General features: G+C 41.4%; 1 protein-coding gene across 2 annotated transcripts in view; it reads left to right on the forward strand.

The window, feature by feature from the left end:
• Positions 1-7,360: 7,360 nt before the first annotated feature.
• Positions 7,361-22,569, forward strand: part of LOC122554220 — a 46,537-nt gene continuing 31,328 nt past the window's right edge. Inside the window, exon 1 of one of the 2 annotated variants that reach the window (XM_043698887.1) lies at positions 7,361-7,590. In XM_043698887.1, coding sequence (XP_043554822.1) covers positions 7,420-7,590 — 171 coding nt within the window. In that variant the 5' untranslated portion in view covers positions 7,361-7,419. The remainder of the gene's footprint in view (positions 7,591-22,569) is intronic. The other variant, XM_043698886.1, reaches the window with a different exon arrangement.

Below are 22,569 nucleotides of genomic sequence, written 5' to 3' on the forward strand. Positions count from 1 at the left end.
GGAATCTAATCTAAAAGTTTTCAATCTTGTTACCTCCACTACCTAGGAAAACAAATTTACAAGATGCATGGGAACACCACGTTTATTCTTCTTTACAGTACCTGCAAATTCTCATCCAAACCACAGATCATCCTGACTTGAAACTACAGTTGTATAATAAAAACAGGAGGTACTAGCAAAACTCAGCAGGTCTGGCAGAATCTCTGGGAGGGAAAAACAGTTAACGATTCAAGTCCAATATGATTCTTCTTCAGAAGTAATGAAGAGTTGTATTGGACTTAAACATTAATTCTGTTTCTCTCTCCACAGATACTGCCAGGCTTGCTGAGTTTCTCCAACACCTCTTGTTTTTATTGCGGATTTCCAGATCCACAGAACTATTATTCCTTCACTGTTACTGGGTCATAATCCTGGTACTACCTTTCAACAGCACTGTAAGGGCACCTAATCAGATTGATTGTAGTAGTTCAAAAAGTTAATTCATCGGCAACTTCTCAAAAACAATTAGGCATGGGCAATAAGTGCCAAATTGCTTTTGAAATAATTAAAAAGAAAACACTTTTGTGAAACTAAACCATAGGGTAACTAAAGGTATATTTAAAGACCTGTACAAATCTTGTGATTAAAATCAGTAAATTAACTTTTAAGTAGTTGAAATTTAATGCTTTATAAAAGTTGATTATCACTTTTTGTGAAATATTAGGCTGCAATCTTTTTTTTGCATGTGCATAATGTTGGTAAAATGAAACAGATAGATTGATTGTCACACTAATGCTAAACAAACAAGTGCAAAGCATATGTAAACATTGAAACAAAAACAAATTGCTAGAGAAACTCAGCAAGTCTGACAGTATCTGTGGAAAGAAAACAGCATACATGTTTAGAGTCCAGTGACTCTTCATCAGCCTGGAAATATTAACTGTGCTTTCTTCCTACTGTCACGGCCAGAACTGCTGAGTTTTGGAAGCAATTTCTGTTTTTGTATCAGATCACCAACATCTGCAATTCTTTGTTTTATTAAAGCAAGCACTGACCTTATTGCTAACACCCTTTATGAAAGTAATTCTGCCATCTCAAAAAGGCATGACCAATACTTGGCTCTAGGCAACACAATGTGATTGAATTCTAACCCACTCTCAAATGATTTGGTTCAGCATATTGCACATTATCTACATAAATGATTTGGACTTTGGGGTCAGAATCACAATTGCATGACATCAAATTAAAGTCATAATTAATACAGAGGAAGGCTGTCACAAAATGAAAGAAGACATTAGTAAATATGCTCCTTAGATAAGAAGAGGCTAAATGTTTCAGAGGAACAAAGAGCTTTTGGAGTGAGATACACAACTAACTAAATGTAGAATTATCAAGTTAACACGGACCTGAAAAGAACAAGTTTTGAAAGTAAGCCAAGGACTGACATTCATTTCTAAATAAATGGAAGTGAAAAGCTAGGAATCTATGTTAAACTTGCACAAGTTTCAAGAAGATTTTAGATATAGTTCTGAGGGCCAAAGGGATCAAAGTGTATGTGGAGTGAGACGGAACAAAGTATTGAGTTGGATGATCAGCCATGATCAAATTGAATGGCGGAGCAGGCTCAAAGGTTGAAGAGTTTACTCCTTCTCCCATTTCCTATGTTTCTATTTGGCCTTGGTTAATTACAATTTGTGTACAGTGCTCATCCCCATGTAATACAAAGGAAGCAGAGGCAATAAAGATCTACCAGATTGAATGCAGAACCGAGAGATTATATTCATCAGGAAAAATTGAACATGGAGCTCAGATATGAAAGGCTTTGATAGGATAAACACTGAGAATATCTTTCTACATGTGGGGGAGACAACAGTAAGGAGCCATAAACAGAAGGTAGTCACTAATAAAATCAATACAGAATCCAGGCACCAAAGGTTTTTCCCAAAGGTTTATAGAATGTGAAACTTGCTGAGAGTAGGTGAAGTAATTAGTATAGATACAGTCAAGGGAGATGTCGATTAAATATATGAAGGAGAAAGCATGCATTCTCTTTTAAATCAACCAGTAAAGAAAGGTGGGAGGAGATGTGGGATTCTCTCGGTTTTAACCAATTGTGTGCACAATGATTTGTAGAGGACAAACTCTGACAGAGACCTAGTTATGCAGAACGTACAATATAGAAACAGCCCATTCAATATAATAACGTCAGTGATCGTTCGCACCTATTCTGGTTTAGGTGGTTAGACTCTGTTAAATCAGCAGTAGCAGCTGCCAAAATAGTATGGTGAGATGACACACTTCCTGCGATCAAAGGTGAGGAAGTCAAGTCCCATATGTTCAAGGTGACCAACAAAGTATAAACATAACTGCAACAAGGTCCATCATGGCCTGAGCTTGGATTTGTCATACAACCAGTTTGTTTTCCATGGAAAAACTGAAACAAATGGAAATAAAACAAAAAGTGACTACTGTGCCTAGTATACAGGATTACACGACAAGTTTGTTATTTTGTATTGTTACACGAATGTTATTGAAGCTTAAAATAAGTCTGGAATTGTTACTTGCCTTTGGTTGTATAAATTCTGCAAAAAAAAACCAACTTCCCAACTTGTCATCAGCCTTGTCTCACTGAGGTGTTCATCAGTTTCATTTACTAAAAGATTAGAGAAAAACACATGCCAACTATTGAGCATCAGAGTTTCCCTTACCTTGTATCACAACAAGGAGCTTTTCCCACCCTCTTCCCCATACTGGCACCACTCTCCAACCCAAGAAGAAGATTTAATGTTTTCCGTAAGTGATTAGGTTTGACGCACAAACAGTAAAATGTGACCTATTTGGATACGATACAAGAGTCTGACAGGAATCAGTAGTGCGCTGAAGTAGATTAAAAGAGATTAAAAAAGATAGTGTCCCCAGGTTTGAGAAACAGTGTATGAGAAACAAATGACTCAAAATAATTAATTTAAACCCTTGGGTGTGCTTATCTGGCTTTGACCTCACATAGAAAGATTTCTAAATATACTAGGAGAAAGTGAGGACTGCAGATGCTGGAGATCAGAGCTTAAAATTGTGTTGCTGGAAAAGCACAGCAGGTCAGGCAGCATCAAAGAAACAGGAGAATCGACGTTTTGGGCATAAGCCCTTCTTCAGGAATGAGGAGGGTGTGCCAAGCAGGCTAAGATAAAAGGTAGGGAGGAGGGACTTGGGGGAGGGGCGTTGGGAATGCGATAGGTGGAAGGAGGTTAAGGTGAGGGTGATAGGCCGGAGAGGGGGTGGGGGCGGAGAGGTCAGGAAGAAGATTGCAGGTTAGGAAGGCGGAGGCCTTCTTGACCTACAATCTTCTTCTAAATATACTGCCCACCTCTCATTACATAATTGCCTGTGCTGCTGCTTATCAATTTTGTTTTTAATACTCAAGAAAAGCAAACCTTTGTTTCAATTTCTACATTCTGAAACATTTGATTATTTACATTTATCTCACTTGCATTGTTTAACTATTTCTATATTCAGCTTTGACACCTGCCTTTTTAGCATTGTTCCACTCTTTCTTACTTAAAGTCATTTATTTATGCTCCTGATAGACTTCTGTTTGTTCACTCCTGAAACCTTCATTTTTTTACAATATTTATCTGCTTTAATCTTTTATCATATCATATATACAGATTAAGCTCACAGTGATTGTTACAGTGTTCATCAAGGTGAATGATATCCTCTTCCGTTTGGCCACCTACAAGCATACCCCTTGAAGATGATTTTCTAACAGCCATAAGGATCAATAATTTTTAAAAATACATTTGAATTCCCCAGTGACTAATGTAAAGATATGTACAAAAGATTTCAAGCTTTTTTACTGTAACAAATAAAAGCAAAAACTATACATTCTTAGTTGGTTAAACCGCAATGTACATTAGCGTAACTCACTTTTTTCTTTATTCTTTCATAGGCTTTGTGGGTTGCTGGGAAGGCCAATATTTGCCACTCACCTTTAATCGTCTTCAGTGGCTTGCAAGACCATTTCAGAGTCAATCACATTCCCATGGTTCAGAACCACATCTAAGCCAAACCAGGTTAAAAACCCTAGATTTCATCCTCTTAAAGGATGTTAATTAATCAGACAGATTTTGAAAACAATCATTGATAATTTCATACATTCCCATCACTAAGATTTTTTTTAACATTTCATATGTATTAAATTAATATAAACCCCATTAGCTGCCATATGGTTTGAACCTACATTTCTAGAGAATTAGGATCAACCACTGGATTAATAGTTCAGTCACAGTACCATTACACTATCAACATTCTACATGACAGCAAACCCAACATCAAGATTCTCTTCTACATGGCATAGCAGCACCTCCTGGGTATTCTTTCCCAAATCTCTCTGGCTGTGCCACACGGTCTCTCAGAAAGACCAGGTGCTTCCTCTTTTGTGTCAAACCTGCATCTTATTCCAATAAGTATTGACCTAAATCCCTATCTTCACAGCAAGATCACATGGGCTTGATCCAGTCCGATTTCACAGGAGGTCACATCCTCTTTCCAGACTACACCCATTTATCTTGAATTAAAACAGACAGTTTAAAATGTAATCATTTATAAAGGACAACTTCTGTGACAGGGAAAAATCGAGCAAGATACGTCTGGAATACAGTGATAGCTGATTATGGAATGAACATGTCATAAAGGTATCAGATTCAATTATTTCTTTGATGTGTCTGCACCATAAATATTTCTGTACTCACTGAAGGTTGTCAGAGCTGGAAATAGAATATTTACTTACTTTTGACCTCCACTGTCAACTTCCAGTGTCCTCAAATAAGTTCAGCAATGGGTAAAATGTCTTCTACTTCATTCATGAATGTGCAACAACTTTAAATTTGGGATACCATCCCATCTGGTGCCACTGATTCTCAATTTACCAACCAATTATCTTGATGTATATGAGTTGGCCAACTTAATGACAATTACTGTCAAAATTACACACAGCATTCCGTTGTGACATACAAATAATAGGATCAACATCAACGTCATCATCATCTAGCAAGTCTGCCTTCTAATATAATTACACTAGTCAGATCTAGCTCTGGACCTGTTTGATTCTGGAGTAAAAGTTAAAAGGTAAAGGAAAAGAGATAGGCCAATTAGCCCTTGAACATTTCCACCACTCTATAATACCATGATGAATCTTGACCTAGCTCCATGTGCCTACTTATACCCCACATAGCAGGTAAAGAAAGAGGCAACAACGCCCAATTGACACAATCTTTGTGTTGTTATTCACTTATGAAAACTCTGTAAGACCATTGTTATGAGTCAGCAGATAACTACTTCCTTTTGTACAATTTTTGGAACCATACACAATTTACGAGGAGTTAATCAAATTCCTGTTCAGAGTAATTTTCCCCAGACTCTGAAATATAACAGAATAGGTTGTTGTGTGTCTATGAACCCAAATGATTGAAATATTCTCTCATGGAGTGGTGAAGGAGCATCAATAAACACTAACATAATTAGGTTAAAAATCACACAACACCAGGTTATAGTCCAACAGGTTTAATTGGAAGCACACTAGCTTTCGGAGCGACGCTCCTTCATCAGGTGATTGTGATCTGATGAAGGAGCGTCGCTCCGAAAGCCAGTGTGATTCCAATTAAACCTGTCGGACTATAACCTGGTGTTGTGTGATTTTTAACTTTGTACACCCCAGTCCAACACCGGCATCTCCGAATCATAATTAGGTTGGTGTTCCAGAATATTTCTGCATCTCAGTATTCCCTACTGCAGTGATTTATTTTTTTAAATAGCAAAATACTGCAGATGTTGGAAATCTGGAGTCAAAAAAATATTCTGGCAAAAAAAAAGCCACCAACATCTGCAGGATAAAAAATACAGACAGCTATTTATAACAGCAATAAAATTAGCATAATGCAAATGCTGGAGATCGGAAATAAAAACAGGAAGTGGTGTAGAAAGTCAGCAGATCTGGTAGCATCGGCAGAGAGAGAAACGGAGTTACGTTTGAATCCAATATGGCTTTGGCAGTTAAGACATCTGTGATATTGGCCTTTCACCTGATATATAAACCTACCTTTTCCCTTTCCTGATGCCAATCAGGTTCCTGTATTTCCAGCCTTGGCAAGCATGTTCTCCCTTCCCTGAAAACACAAGTAGTTTATTTTTACATGAAAATCAAATGATGTACATGTTTGGAACATATATTAGTTCATTGGCTGTTTTCAACCTCTCGAGATCTCCTTAATTTGGTTCACCTTATATGGAATTGAATATTCAGCACAAGTGGGCGGTACGGTGGCTTACAGCACCAGAGTCCTGGTTTCAATTCCCGCCTCAGGCAACTGTCTGTGTGGAGTTTGCACATTCTCCCCCTGTCTGCGTGGGTTTCCTCCAGGTGCTCCGGTTTCCTCCCACGTCCAAAAATGTGCAGGTTAGGTGAATTGGCCATGCTAAATTGTTAGGGGAATGGGTCTGGGTGGGTTGCTCTTCGCAGCGTCGGTGTGGACTTGTTGGGCCGAAGGGCACACTGTAAGTAATCTAATCTAATCTAATCTAAACCATACCTGCCTTTGTGCTCCATCGAATGCCCTCTTTTCACTTGTCCACTGATACTAATTTAGTCTGCCCTGAAATTCATCTGTACTGTTGACTTCAACCACTAACAGATTCAAGAACAGCTTCTTTCATGCTGTTACTAGACTTCTGAATAGACCTTTCAAATTTTAAATTGAATGTTGATCTCATTCTGTGTGCACCTTCTCTGCAGCTGCAACTTTGTGTTCTTTGCTCTATTCTAATACCCTAATGTACTTTGTATGGTCTCATCTGCTTGTACTGCACATAAAACCAAACTTTTCACTGTACCTTGGTAGATGTGACAATAATAAATCAAATCAAATAATAAAGTAAATCGAATCAAATGGTTTTATCAGTAAAAAGCAAAAGAACTGTGGATGTTGTAAATCAGAAACAAAAACAGAACTGAGGAAGGGTCACTCAACCCGAAACGTTAACTCCGAACTCTCTCCACAGATGTAGTCAGATCTGCTGAGCTTTTCCAGCAATTTCTGCTTTTGTTTGTAGTACTAAGTTTGCAGGCTCTCAGAACTGACTAGTTAAAAGGAGTTCCTTCTGCATTCACCATTAAATGCACACGGTGGGTCCTAGAGTCTCGCTGACCTCAGCATGGTTTAAAAAGGTAAGCTATCCTTATAATGCCAATGAACAATGGACGTCTCACCAGGTATTTCCACAGGATCAGCAATGCTCGGAGTGGGAGAGTCCAACTTGAGCTGATTAAGCAACAATTAAAACAAAAAGAACAGAGCTGGTTTCCATCAGTTTCCATGGAGACTCATTAACTTTTTTGTGTGGTTTGGTGACAGATCTTCCCTGTCCGGGGAGGAGGAGTGTGTGGACATGCAGTCACTGGGAGGAGGCTGGATGAAAGCGGCGGATCCAGGATTTCATGTGGGCGGCAGTGGGTTCAGAGTGAGGCGGCCGCCTTTTATCACTGCGATCAACGGACTCACTGCACCCTCCAGCAACGCCGGAGGGTGGCTCAGGAGAGGCGCTACCCCCTGGAGACAGGTAAGCGACGCAAAGTGAACTTCCCGGGCACCCTTTACAAGAACTAGTGACCTGCCCAGACTAGAAGCATTCAATGCTAATAGTAAGCACTGCTGTCTCAGGAGTGAAGTTAAGGTAAGTTTCTCACAAATTGCACTCTGCATTTGTATACTTTTAACTTCCTCAAAGAAAATAATACAACTTTTCAAAACTACCACAAATTAAACCATATTGCGTTTTTTGTTTTGAAAAGCTACAGCAAATTAGTGCTTGTGAAGACATCTGTTATTCTTGATGCTTTTCTTTCAGTAAACGGAGTCGGCATTTACCTGTTTAAGATTTTAACCTGGCTGAGTCTGTCGCGCATCGGGAGAGGTTCCGTCGGATCTTCGAGAATTCATTAGTTGAAGATTTACCCTCGCCCTCTGCGTAGCAACCGGAGGAATTTCTCAACTCCCTGTTGAATGGGGTTCTGCTTTTTAAGCACGAGGAATACTGAAACAAAGGCTGACTTAAAAGAAAAGCCGACCTTCTGTTCAGACATGTTAATTTTTTTTCGCAAAAAAGAGTCTAAATATTGAAACTTCCAGCCACAATGTTTTCCAATCAAAGTTAAACTTCAAATGGCCAGTTTATGCAATCATGGTCCTGAGCGTTGGTGTGATTGGCCCTACACGGACCTTCAATGCTGCGTCTTCTGCCCTCTCATAAATAACTTTCAAAATAGATATTTTGCATTAGTAGGAATAAAAAGTCTTCATTTATAATTGCAGATACATTTTACACCAAAAGAGACTGCTGTGATACTGACTGTAGATTTTCATTGTTCTACATTTGTTGCAGGAGGAGCAAGAAATATACATTACAATGCGGAATATGGTTCAATGATAACTGTTCCTCAAAGAGTAATGAGATGATTTAAATGCAGTTTACGCAATCGATAATCATTACGATAGAATAGACCAGACTGAGTAACCTCCTTTATTATTTACTGGTTTGCAGTGTTGAACTAATCGTGTAGATATACTAATTTGTAAAATAGTCGAATAAACACAACGAATATAGTATAAAATTGAGAAATATTTCAGCGTAGAGGGAAATAGCTGTATGTCAGTAGGTGAATACTGTATCAATGCGTATAGACTTTTCGTTTCTCTTGCTGAATAATTTGTTTAACATATACTGTTTCATAACAGTTTGCTTCCTCCATTTTTCCACTCTAAGCGATTGATTAGTTTGCCTAGCGGTTGCCCAGTGTTGATGGCCCTACATTTTTGGAAACATTTTTGACGTTAATGTATTGTTTGTGTAGCTGACTCTCAGGAAGCATTTCAAATGCCATCTTGGTGCAGGAGTCATTGTTGATTGCCCGCGGGTTCCTGGTTGACGTCTGCACGGCGAGACAGACCGATTTCTTAACTCCCAAACCTTTGAGCACACGAAGCAGGATGTCACATGGGATAATGGAATCTGGAGGTCGGGATTTGCCTCCATCTCTGTGGCTGTTCAGGATTTGCCGCCTTCTCTGTCTTCTCCATTAAACGCTGTGACTCAAAGTAAAATGTAGTTTGACTGACAAGTTGTCATCGTTTTTATCTATTGGCAGCAAGCTGCTCCAAGTCACTATTGTTAACGCTGCTACATTTCAAGGAGAGCTTTAAAATTCCAGTAAAGCATGTTCTATGATCCCAACGGATGGTGCTACTGCTTGTCTGGGGTTTGCATGGAGATCAGACTTAAAATGAGACGTTTATTATCCCCTTTTGCCTTTGTTTTTTTTATTATTGCTGTTTTTGTAATCAGGTATGCAACCAAGATAGCGCCAGAGAATGGCAACTTTGTACACTTTTCAATGTACTTGTATATTCCTATACTTGAGTACGCATGACAGTAAAATCTAATTGTAAATCTACTGGACAAGTCAGATTTCAGTTTGAAACTTGGCTTTGTGGATCATACTTGTTTAAAAAGTTAGTTAATGTGGTGGTCAATGACTTAAACATATTTGCAAGAGGCTTCAGTGTTCTTTAACAACATGATGTAAATTAAGAAAGGTGGTAAGGACAAGACAGGGAACTGTAGACCAGTGAGCCTGACTTTGGTGGTGGGCAAGTTGTTGGAGGTAATTCTGAGAGACAGGATGTACATGTATTTGGAAAGGCAAGGACTGATTAGGGATAGTCAACATGGCTTTATGCGTGGGAAATCATGTCTCACAAACTTGATTGGGTTTTTTGAAGAAGTAACAAAGAGGATTGATGAGGGCAGAGTAGTAGATGTGATCTATATGGACTTCAGTAAGGCGTCCAACAAGGTTCCCCATGGGAGACTGGTGAGCAAGGTTAGATCTAATGGAATACAGGGAGAACTAGCCATTTGGATACAGAACTGGCTCAAAGGTAGAAGACCTTTGTTGAAAGGTTGTTTTTCAGACTGGAGGCCTGTGACCAGTGGAGTGCCACAAGGATTGATGCTGGGTCCACTACTTTTCATTATTTATTTAAGTGATTTGGATGCGAGCGTAAGAGGTATAGTTAGTAAGTTTGCTGATTACATCAAAATTGGAGGTGTAGTAGACATCGAAGAAGGTTACCTCAGATTACAATGGGGTCTTGATCAGATGGGCCAATGGGCTGAGAAATGGCAGATGGAGTTTAATTTAGATAAATGCGATTTGCTGCATTTTGGGAAAGCAAATCTTAACAGTACTTATACACTTAATGGTAAGGTCCGATGGAGTGTTACTGAACAAAGAGACCTTGGAGTGCAGGTTCATAGCTCCTTGAAAGTGGAGTCTCAGGTAGCTAGGATCGTGAAGAAGGCGTTTGGTATGCTTTCTTTTATTGGTCAGAGCTTTGAGTACAGGAGTTGGGAGATCATGTTGCGGCTGTACAGAACATTGGTTCGGCCACTGTTGGAATACTGCATGCATTCTGGTCTCCTTCCTATTGGAAAGATGTTGTGAAACTTGAAAGGGTTCAGGAAAGATTTACAAGGATGTTGCCAGGATTGGAGGATTTGAGCTCTAGTTTGAATAGGCAAGGGCTGTTTTCCATGGAGTGTCGGACGCTGAGGGGTGACCTTATAGAGGTTTATAAAATCATGAGGGGCAAGGATAGGATAAATAGACAATGTCTTTTCCCTGGGGTGGGGGAGTCCAGAAGCAGAGGGCATAGACTTAGGGTGAGAGGGGCAAGATATAAAAGAGACCTAAGAGGCAACTCTTTCATTCAGAGCTGGAATGAGCTGCCAGAGGAAGTGGTGGAGGCTGGTACAATTGCAACATTTAAAAGGCATCTGGATGGGTATATGAATAGGAAGGGTTTGGAGAGATATGGGCCAGGTGCTGGCAGATGAGACTAGATTGGGTTGGGATATCTGATCGGCATGGATGAGTTGGATGGAAGGGTCGGTTCCGTGCTGTACATCTCTATGATTCTATGATTCTAAAATCAGGGGGGGGGGGGGGATGCCTGAGGCAGTTACAAAGATGTTATACAACAGCAGAACATTTTTTTTTATCCCAAAGCTATCCATTAGAGAGACTCCAGTCCAGAGAAATTATATTACTATCTCAACTCTTTGCATTTCTACTTACCTGACCCCTTTCAGTTTCTGTTCAATGGATTGCAGAGATAATTTCATGGTTTCTTTTTGAATCTGCAGGCTTGACCCTTTCACAATTCTGAACACCTACACCTTTCTCAGTTTTAACAATCTGAAGACTTGTATATGTGCTTTTTCAACTTGGAAACTTCACAAATAACAACAGAAAACTATGCTGAAGTGATGATTCTCCTGAGTGACTTGATTCTCTTGCAAATAGAAAACATTCTCCTTTCTGAATTGAACTCTTTTGCTTCTTCTGAACTGAAAAAGACTTTAAAAATCTTATCCATTAAAACTACAGATACACTTTGTAGGCATTTAACTGCAGTTTTTCTTAGTAAACAGGATTTGTGTTACTGTCCAAATAACTTTCAAAATTATTGTTTTTAAAAATTCTTCCCAATACTAAACAAATTCCTCTGTCGCTATTTTAGCTTCCATTTTCTAAAAAAAATGATAATGAATATATTATCTTTTATCATACATGTATTTGCCTTGCCCTGGAATATTGGCCACTTGAGAGTTGAGTAAACACGGCATGGAGGAGGTGATGCTGTTTAGCAATTGAGGTACAGTGTCCAGTTTATCAAGGTTGATTTTGCTAAAGATTTGCTTGAATACTTAATGAGCTAGCTTCAAGAATACATCTGATTTTTCTTCTAGTCTTCTTTTTGAATCTAGTGGTTGTTCCAGAGATATTAATGAATGTTCTCTAGCGTTCTCATGTTGTACTGTTACAGTCCGAATCTGTCAGTGGTATGCGAAAGCAGTGACGGCAACTGCTTTGAACATTGGTACTTTTGCTGACTTGCAGAGGTCTTTGTTATCAAACACTCATTACTATAGTTTGTAGAAGGCTGAGCTAGAAAAGCTGAATGACAGTTATACGTTCTTGCCAATGGTGGGTCTTCAACAGAGGTGACTGTAAAGATATAGCAGATGCTTGATTTATCCCAGAGTGTTATCTTCCACGTACATGGGACGTGTTATAATTGGAAAACTAGGTGTGGGATGGAATGAGTTTTGGTTTAGCAACATCAAAGGACAAGCTGAGTTATTTGTTTGAAGAATTGAACAGATTCAGAATGCATACAAATGTAATGCAGAATTGCTGACACAACTGTCATCTGAACATTGTAGATCTGCAAATGGACGTCAATAGTGGTCAGTTTAGGTTTGACACAACAATAGATAATAGTATTAAATACTGCCTAGATGGAAAACTTTAACTCCACAGGGTACTTGATCTTTGGGGGAAATTTATAAATAATATAGGGTTATCACACAGTCTAGCTTAACCCTAGTCTAGTGTCTCTTTCTGATCTCCCGCTCTGGACAGTTGCAGACATATCATGAAACGATTGCAGGATTATAATAAAGGTTTCTTACACATCCAAATCTTCGAAGCACAATTCACAGAACTTTGTTTTAGAAGAAGCCAAATGTTTTGGTCACATTGCTGACTTTTAAAAATTCATTTCTAGGATGTGGGTTTCACTGGCTGGCTAGCATTTATTGCCTGTCCTTGCTATTCTTGAGAAGGTGGTGGTAAGCTGCCTATTTGAACTGATGCAGTCCACCTGCTGTGGGTTAGCCCATAATGCCTTTAGGAAGGGAATGACAGGATTTTCATCCAGCGACACTGGAGGAACATGGAGATATTTCCAAGTCAGGATGGTGAGTGGCTTGGAGGGGAACTTGAAGATGGTGTTGTTCCCATATATCTGCTGCCTTTGTTCTTCTAGACGGAAGTGGTCATGTATTTGGAAGCTTCTATCTAAGGATCTTTGGTAAATTCTTGCAGTGCATTTTGTAGATGGTACACACTACTGCTACAGAGCATTGTTGGCGGAGGGAGTGAATGCTTGTGGAGTAGTGCAAATCAAGTGGGCTGCTTTTTCTTGGATGGTGTCAAACTTCTTGAGTATTGTTGGAGCTGCACTCATCCAGGCAAGTTGGGAGTATTCCATCACATTCCTGACGTGTGACTTGTAGATGGTGGACAGACTTTTGGTAGTCAGGAAGTGAGTTACTCACTGCAGTATTCAGAGTGTCTGATCTGCTCCTGACACCATTATATTTGTGTAATGAGTACAGTTAAGTTTCTGGTCAATGATAACCCTCATTGATAGTGGGGGATTTAGTGATGGTGAGACAATTGAACGTCAAGGGGCAGTGGTTAGATTGTCTCTTATTGCCTAGCATTTCTGTGGCATGAATATTACTTGCCACTTGTTAGTCCAAGCCTGGGTATTGTCCAGATCTTGTTGCATTTGAACATGGACTGCTTTAATATCTGAGGATTCAGGAATGGTACTAAACATTGTGCAATCTTTGGCAAACATCCCCACGTCTGACCTTATGATGGAGTGAAGGTCGTTAATGAAACAGCTGAAGATAATTGGGCCAAGACACTATCCTGAGGAGCTCCTGCAGAGTCATCCCTGAGCTGAGATGACTGACCAGCAACAACCATGACCACCTTCCTATATTTCAGGCATGACTCTAACCACCAGAGAATTTAGCGAGCTTTGAGAAGATTTGTAGCTCAAGTTCAGGTTCTGGATGTAGGTTTACTCGCTGAGCTGGAAGGCTCATTTTCAGATGTTTCATCACCATACTCAGTAACATCTAGAGTGAGCCTCCTTGTGAAGCACTGCTGATAATTCACAGGAAATGACATCATCAACCATCATCAAACATATAAATAGAAAGCAGGAGTCATCAGGACTGCTTCATCCAGAGGCTCACTGAAGATGTTACCTAGTATGGTGATGAAATGTCTGAAAATGAACCTTTCAGCTCAGCAAGCAAACCTACATCCAGAGAAGCACCATCCTATGAACAAAGAGAATTTTGTCCATTAGACCACTGTCTATTGATGGCCCTAGTAGCTTCAAGAAAAGGCTTTGAATGTTATAACAGTCAGCATTGTTTGGATCTTTCATTCTTTCTCTTCTCACCACATACCTTTTTATATTCCAGATTTATCTTTGTGCATTGGCCTAGAACTGTAAGAATTCTGCTTTTTAAAATTTAATCACCTTTGGCTATGTTCATCCCAGCAGAGAAAATGCCCATACCTCTTTTTGGAAGTCACATAGTTCAGTATTGCTTCCTAGTGACAATGATTCTTGAACCTGATGGTTGATAGGATCCAACTATTCTGGTATTATGTTGGGCATGTGAAGATTTCCCAGATTGGCCATGAGTTACACTTGGAATTCTCACTTCAGTGAGGCTGCTTCCAAGCTGAGACATTGAGATGCTCTCCCTTTGACCATCTGGCATTGCGATGTTTTGCGTGTTCACCACCACCACTGGTCAATCTACTCAACTGGCATTGGTCCCTGCAAGAATTAGATGAGACAGATATCATATTTAAATCTTTGATCCAAACAATGACATACTCCAGGAAATGTCAAAACTTTGCTTAGAGTGTCTCCACGTGGGTTTGTATTTATCTTCCTGGTAGATGAGGATGTTTGTTTTACAATGAGGCCACAATAAGCAATAGCTGTCAGCTAGTGAACACTGTTTACATTGGCTTTTCCCATCCTGTTTTATTTTGTCCCAAATGGTGCTCCAGACTTCAGAGATGTGGACAATGGTAGTCCCCAGAAGAATGACCTTTTCCTTTGAGGTTGCAGTGGGAACTTTCTCATAGTTAAAATAGAACATTAACCTTACACTGTCATTGCATTTGAGGTTTAGGGCATAAGCCCTGTTGCTGGTGATGAGCTGGAGATGAATATTTCATTTGTACAGCTAGTAGGTTCTAGTCATTCACGCAAAATTGTATTCTGGATGGCAAAACCAATCCTGTGAGCTCAAGGGTCATGCTCAGTATTTTCTTTCCAGTAGAGCGTCTATCCCCTGCTTGTTCCTGAGGCTGTCCCAACTGCCCAGGAAGATAGTTCTAACCAAGGTTATCACCTTGGAGTTTTGTTAACTCATTAATATGATTACAGTTTTCTTTCTAGACAGTCATCTGGATGATCCATTGGTTCTCTAGTTCTCTAAATGGCAGCATTTCAAGTGTTTACTTTCTTTGAACGCACAGGGTGTGGTTCTCCAGCCAGAAGTTAGGTCCTTATGGCACCTTTTCAAGTCCATTCCCCATTTGGGATAAGCAGATACTATCCTGTAAGGAATTTCTTAGTCAGAGATGCTGCTACTCAAAGACACCACTGTGCTATCAAAGATGTCAAACAGCCTTCATACACTGCCCTGCTCAATCAGTCAATCTGCCTGGTTTGAAATCAAAACAAAACTGGGCAGTTAACTAGCAACCATTAACTCTCGCATCCTCTGTAGCACCAACTCTACCAGAGTATACTGGCAAAACAATCAAAATTTTCCTCTCGTACAGTATAAAAATTGGTTTTCCCCTTTTGGTATTCTTGCGTATTGTCCTGATGAGTGCAAGATGAAAACATTGAACAAAATATTTTTTTCTCAGCAATACTCAAGTTTGCAGATTTTCAATTAGAGGCTCAGAGCCATATTATGGGTGCCAATGCCTTTTTGCCACACAACTTTGTAAATGGGCACTGGTGGAAGCAATGTTGTATGCTGGAGTGCCATCATAGTTGATAGATTTTTATTTTGTTTAATCAGTTGGTCTTCCACTGAAACATAAGTATGCCATGAAAAATAAATATTATACAAAATAAATGAAAACAGAAATCCTGCAGAGTGTGAAAATAGATAAGTCCCCTGGGCCGGATGGGATTTATCCGAGGATCCTCTGGGAAGCCAGGGGGGAGATTGCCAAGCCTTTGGAATTGATCTTTAAATCGTTGTTGTCTACAGGAATAGTGCCAGAAGACTGGAGGATAGCAAATGTGGTTACCCTGTTCAAGAAGGGGAGTAGAGACAATCCTGGTAATTATAGACCAGTGAGCCTTCAGTTGTTGGTAAAATGTTGGAAAAGGTTATAAGAGATAGGATTTATAATAATCTATAAAAGAATAATTTGATTAGGGATAGTTAGCATGGTTTTGTGAAGGGTAGGTCGTGCCTCACAAACCTTATTGAGTTCTTTGAGAAGGTGACCAAACAGATAGATGAGAGTAAACCGGTGTGGTGTATATGGAGTTCAGCAAGGCGTTCGATAAGGTTCCGCAAAGTAGGAATGGGATTGTGGGAGATATAGCAGTTTGGATCAGTAATTGGCTTGCTGAAAGAAGACAGAGGGTGGTGGTTGATGGGAAATGTTCATCCTGGAGTCCAGTTAACAGTGGTGTACCGCAAGGGTCAGTGTTGGGTCCACTGCTGTTCATCATTTTTATAAACGACCTGGATGAGGGCGTAGAAGGGTGGGTTAGTAAATTTGCAGACGACACTAAGGTCGGTGGAGTTGTGGATATTGACGAAGGATGTCGTAGGTTACAGAGAGACATAGGTAAGCTGCAGAGCTGGGCTGAGAGGTGGTGAATGGAGTTTAATGCGGACAAGTGTGAGTTGATTCACTTTGGTCAGAGTAACCGGAATGCAAAGTACTGGGCTAATGGTAAGATTCTTGGTAGTGTAGATGAGCAGGGAGATCTCGGTGTCCATGTACACAAATCCTTGAAAGTTGCCACCCAGGTTGACAGGGTCGTTAAGAAAGCATTCAGTGTTTTGGGTGGCACGGTGGCACAGTGGTTAGCACTGCTGCCTCACAGCACCAGAGACCCGGGTTCATTTCCCGCCTCAGGCGACTGACTGTGTGGAGTTTGCACATTCTCCCCGTGTCTGCGTGGGTTTCCTCCGGGTGCTCCGGTTTCCTCCCACAGTCCAAAAATGTGCAGGGAAGGTCTTACAAGGAAAGGCTGAGGGACTTGAGGCTGTTTTCATTGGAGAGAAGAACGTTGAGAGATGACTTAATAGAGACATATAAGATAATCAGAGGGTTAGATAGGGTGGACAGGGAGAGCCTTTTTCCAAGAATGGTGACAGCGAGCACGAGGGGGCATAGCTTTAAATTGAGGGGTGATAGATATAGGACAGATGTCAGAGGTAGTTTCTTTACTCAGAAATCAGTAAGGGTATGGAATGCTTTGTCTGCAACAGTAGTAGATTCGCCAACTTTAAGTATATTTAAGTCGTCATTGGACAAGCATTTGGACGTACATGGAATAGTGTAGGTTAGATGGGCTTCAGATTGGTATGACAGGTCGGCGCAACATTGAGGCCCGAAGGGCCTGTACTGTGCTATAATGTACAATGTTCTATGAAGTTATTGTTGGAGTGGTTTGATTCCAGACTGAAATCTGACTTGACAGATTTTTCCTTTGTTTAATCAGTTGGTCTTCCACTGAAACATAAGTATGCCATGAAAAATAAATATTATACAAAATAAATATTATGCAAAATAAATGAAGATAAGTAGAATGAACTAAGCTATTCATGTACGGCACACTTTGAAAGATTTCAAAACACACAGGTGCTGTTTTACATATCTAACTAAGACCAGGACGTTTGCGACTGAAACCGAAAGGCTATGAGCAAGAAAAAGCAATTCTCGATCCTTCTCACTGGGAGCAGCCTATAGCATTTTGCTGTTGATAATGTCCAGTCATAAAATACATCCAATGCAAACAAAACCTCATACACTCTCTCATGTACGAGTCTTTTTCAAAAACACATGGATCTAGAAATAGTAGCAAGTTAATCATTAAGCCCCTTTATATACACAGTCTCCCATACCAGGCACTGTACATGGTCAGGAGTCTCATCCAGAAGTCAGTCAGGTTATAGAGTCATAAAGATGGACAGCACAGAAACCGACCCTTTGGACCAACTTGTACATGTCAACTAGATATCCTAAATTAATCTAGTGTCATTTGCCAACATTTGGCCCTTATTGCTTTAAACCCTTCCTGTTCATGTACCTATCCAGATGCCCCATCACTTCCTCTGGCAGGTTATTCCATATGCGCATTACACTCTGCCTGAAAAAGTTGCCCCTTTTAAATCTTTCCCCTCTTACCTTAAATCTATACCTTCTAGTTTTGGACTCTCCCACCCTGGGAAAAAGGCTTTAGCTATTCACCCTCTCCATGCCCCTCATGTTTTTCTAAACCTTTCATAAAGTTACCCCTTAGCCTCTGATGCTCCAGGGAAATAGCCCCAGCCTATTCAGCCGCTCCCTTTAGCTCAAACCCTCCAACCCGACAACATCCTTGTAAATCTTTTCTGAACCGTTTCAAATTTCCCAACATCTTTCCTATAGCATGGAGACCAGGACTGAATGCATTATTCCCAAAATAGCCTAACCAAACAGGAAAGCCACACACACAGACCAAGTCCTAAACTATGAAAGTAAACACCCCAACACACGCAAACGAAGCTGCATCAGGACACTATTCAAAAGGGCCACAACACACTGCAGTACACCAGAACTGCAAAAAGAAGAAGAGGAACACCTATACAAGGTATTCGCCAAAAACGATACCCGCGCAACTTCATCAACAGATGCCTAAGAGAAAGACCACGGAACAAGGACATACCACAACCAAAAGGACTAGCAACACAAACACTATATAGTACAAACAGGAAGACAGCTAACAATCCGCATACGTGAACATCAACTAGCCACGAAACGACACGACCAGCTATCCTTAGTAGCCACACTCGCAGACAACAAGCAACATGAATTCGACTGGGACAACACTACTATCATAGGGCAAGCCAGACAGAGAACAGCCAGGGAATTCCTAGAGGCATGGCATTCATCCACAAACTCCATCAACAAACACATCGACCTGGACCCAATATACCAACCACTACAGCGGACAGCTGAAACTGACAACCGGAAGCGGCAGGGACAGACCACTATAAACACCGGAGGAAACATCAAAGAAGCGCTTCGCAGGAGGCTCCCAAGCACTGATGATGTCGCCTAGCCAGGGGCCGAAACATTTGCAACAAAAACTTCCAGCTCGGCGAACAGAACCACAACAGCCTAACCACTGTCCTGTACAGCTGCAACATGACCTCCCAGCTCGTATACTCAATGCTCTGACCAATAAAGGCAAACACACAAACACCTTCTTCACTACCTTGTCTACGTGCAGCTCCACCTTCAAAGAACTATGAACCTGCACCCCAGGGTCTCTTTGTTCAGCAACACTCCTCAACGCTCTACTATTACATGTATAAGTCCTGCCGTGATTTGCAGCATTGCACATTTATTCAAATTAAATTCCATCTGCCACTCTTTGGCCAATCTGATCAATATCCCGTTGTAATCTCAGGTAACCTTCTTCACTATCCACTACACCTCCAATTTTAGTGTCATCTGCAAAATTACTAACCATGCCTCCTGTGCTCACATCCAAATCATTTATATAAATGACAAAAAACAGTAGACCCAGCACCGATCCTTCTGGCACATTGCCGGTCACAGGTGTTTCCTGCCTCTGCAGTAGATGGAGTGGGCTATGGTCGGTCCATTGGCTCCATAGCAACAAATCTGGGGATGGTAGGGTTAATGCAATCATGGCGATGTATAGGCACCAGTCAAGGATCTGGACATGTGTTGTCTGGTTCTGTTAGTCAAGTGGATTGCCTACGGTCAGTCTGTCACACCCATCCACATAAAGAGCGGGTGCGGGATTGCAGATGTGGCACAGCCACAGCACTGACCCTCAGTAATTTAGTCTTTGGGACTGATGCCTACAATTCTTGGCAAGAGTACAGTGAAATTGTGAAGTCAGGCAGCAGGAGTTCCAAAGAGTAGATGCTGTACAGCCTGGATGGCAAGGGTGTAACATGGGAGGGGTTCATCCACAGTCTGGAGCATCCTGACTTCAAGGGGGAATCCTGGCACTAATAATGGTCACGTAATATGCCAGGGTCTCGGTAGAAAGGGTAAGTAGGTGAAGGCACATAAAGATGGGCCAGGCAGGAACTCAGGGGAAATGTGAATCCTGTGGGGTTGACATGATGGGCTACTAAGCAAGACTACTATTAGAGATATTGATCTTGGGGTTGAGGACAGAAGCTACTGAAAAAGGGTGGAAATCAAAAGTGGGCAACATGAAGAAAATGTTTACATGCAGCTCTGAGTGGGTAGGGGAAATGAGCTGTGAGAGAAGGAGCTGCAGCAACAGCAGTTTATGAGGCTTTTGAAGGGCCGATGAAGGTACAACACACAGGCACACGAGCTGTCTATGGCCATCCCACAGAACTGATCCTGTCTATAGGTGGCACCTGTCTGACACAGCCACTGCTGGAGAACACTTTGACAGCTACACCTATGCACACGGAGGGAGCCAGGCATTAGGAATGTTGCACCAGGAGGTCCAAAAATGTGAGCCCCCAATGCCAGCTTGTGCTGCCCTTGCTTTTAGATAGCGCTGTCAGCGCAGACTTCCATCCATTGAGCCTCGTGTGTAGCCATGAACTGCTGCTGACTCCTGAGAAAATACATTGAGCACCTATACAGAGAAACTCAAACAGATGCACGAAAGTCAATGCCATCACATAAATGTACGCACTTTTATTACCAAAAAAACTTCCTTCACTCTTGTCACCAAAATGACCTTATTAAGTTGCCTTCTTTCTGTCCCTCCCATTGCATCTCAGTGCAGTGCCTGATTCCACAGCTAGGTGGAGGCAGACTAGGAGTCTGCTCTGATCTGGAGGTTAGGTGAGGTGACCCCAGGAGGAGCATGAGTCTAGGCTGGCCAGATATGCCAAAAAAATGCCAGAGGCAAGTTGACCCTTCTTGGTTTGGATTGAAAGGATCATATGCGGGGTGGTGGGAAGGGTGAAGTTAGAGGCCCGGGTCAGCTCTACAATTGTCTTGTTAAGGGTTCTGTAAATGGTTCCTCCTGTGGCTGACATCACCCTGTAACCTTGTGAGAAAAGGCACTTTGAGTGCTCACTAGGTTTCCCCATTCCCTATTCTTCTAAGGACCAATGGCTGGGGCAATGCATTGTAGGTTTGTGCACACCTCCAGCAGGTTTTGAGGGTGCTGGGCCTTGATCTCCATGGCAGCCACCAACCTGTCCATAGAGAAGCCACATAGTTGCACAATTCATTGCCCGGCTGCAATGAGGGCCATTGAGTCCCATCTAGTCTCTGCTGCTAGTTCCTCCTTGTGCATTTGGGTGAAGTCCCTGATTGCCAACACACAGGGTCCTCTTCTGCCTAGGACTGAGCAGGTGCCTGGTATGATGATTTTCTGGAGTATCTTTTCCTCAGCATTTCTAAATGAATTGAATTGAATTTATTGTCACGTGTACCGAGGTACAGTGAATAGCTTTGTCTTGCCAGCAATACAGGCAGATCACAGAGTTAAGTAGCATAGATAAGTAAATAATAGTTAAACAGCGGCAAAAACAAAAACTCAGGTACAGACAAATGTTAAGAGTTTGTGAGTCCATTCAGTATTCTAACAACAGTAGAGTAGAAACTGTTATGAAACCAGCTGGTGCGTGTGTTCAGGCTTCTGTACCTTCTCCCCGATGGTAGAGGTTGTAGAAAAGCATTGCCAGGGTTGGATGGATCTTTGAGAATGTTGGTGGCCTTTCCTTGACAGCGGCCTGGTAGATGGATTCTATAGATGGGAGGTTGGCCTTTGTGATTGTCCGGGCCAAGTTCACCCACTCTGTGTAACCGTCTCTGATCTTGAATGGTACATTTGCCATACCAGGTAGTGATACATCCAGACAGATTGCTCCCGATGGCGCACCTATAAAAATTGGCAAGGGTATTCGCTGTCATGCCAAATTTCCTCAGCTGCCTGAGGAAGAAGAGACGTTGGACCTTTGTAACCAGTGAGTCCACATGAAGAGTCCAAGAAAGCTTGTTGTGGATGACCACTCCCAGAAGCTTGACACTCTCCACACGTTCCACCTCTGTGCTGTTAATGTGTAGGGGAGCATGAGTAGCATCCCACCGAAACTCAATAATGTGTTCCTTGGTTTTGCCGGCATTGAGAGTTAGGTTGTTCTCAGTGCACCATTTTTCCAGGTCTTCCACCTCCCACCTGTAGTCTGTTTCATCGCCATCTGTGATTCGACCGACTATGGTGGTGTCATCAGTGAACTTGTAAATGGCATTAGTCGGTATTTGGCAATGCAGTCATGGGTATCCAGTGAGTACAGTAAGGGACTGAGTCGCACCCCTGTGGAGCTGCAATGTTAATTTTTAGTGGGGATGAAATATTGTCCCCAATCTTCACTGATTGTGGTCTCTGGTTCAGGAAACTGAAGATCTAGTTGCAGACAGTGGGGCTTAGTCTGAGATCACTCAGTTTAGTAATTAATCTTGAGGGGTTAATAATGTTGAAGGTGAAATGTAGTCAATGAGTAGAACTCTTGCATAACTGTGAAGGGCAGTTGATATGGCATCTGATGTGGATCTGTTGGTCCGATAGGCAAATTGGAGTGGGT

This window comes from Chiloscyllium plagiosum, chromosome 11 (genome assembly GCF_004010195.1).
Source record: "Chiloscyllium plagiosum isolate BGI_BamShark_2017 chromosome 11, ASM401019v2, whole genome shotgun sequence".
NCBI classification, from domain to species: Eukaryota; Metazoa; Chordata; class Chondrichthyes; order Orectolobiformes; family Hemiscylliidae; genus Chiloscyllium; species Chiloscyllium plagiosum.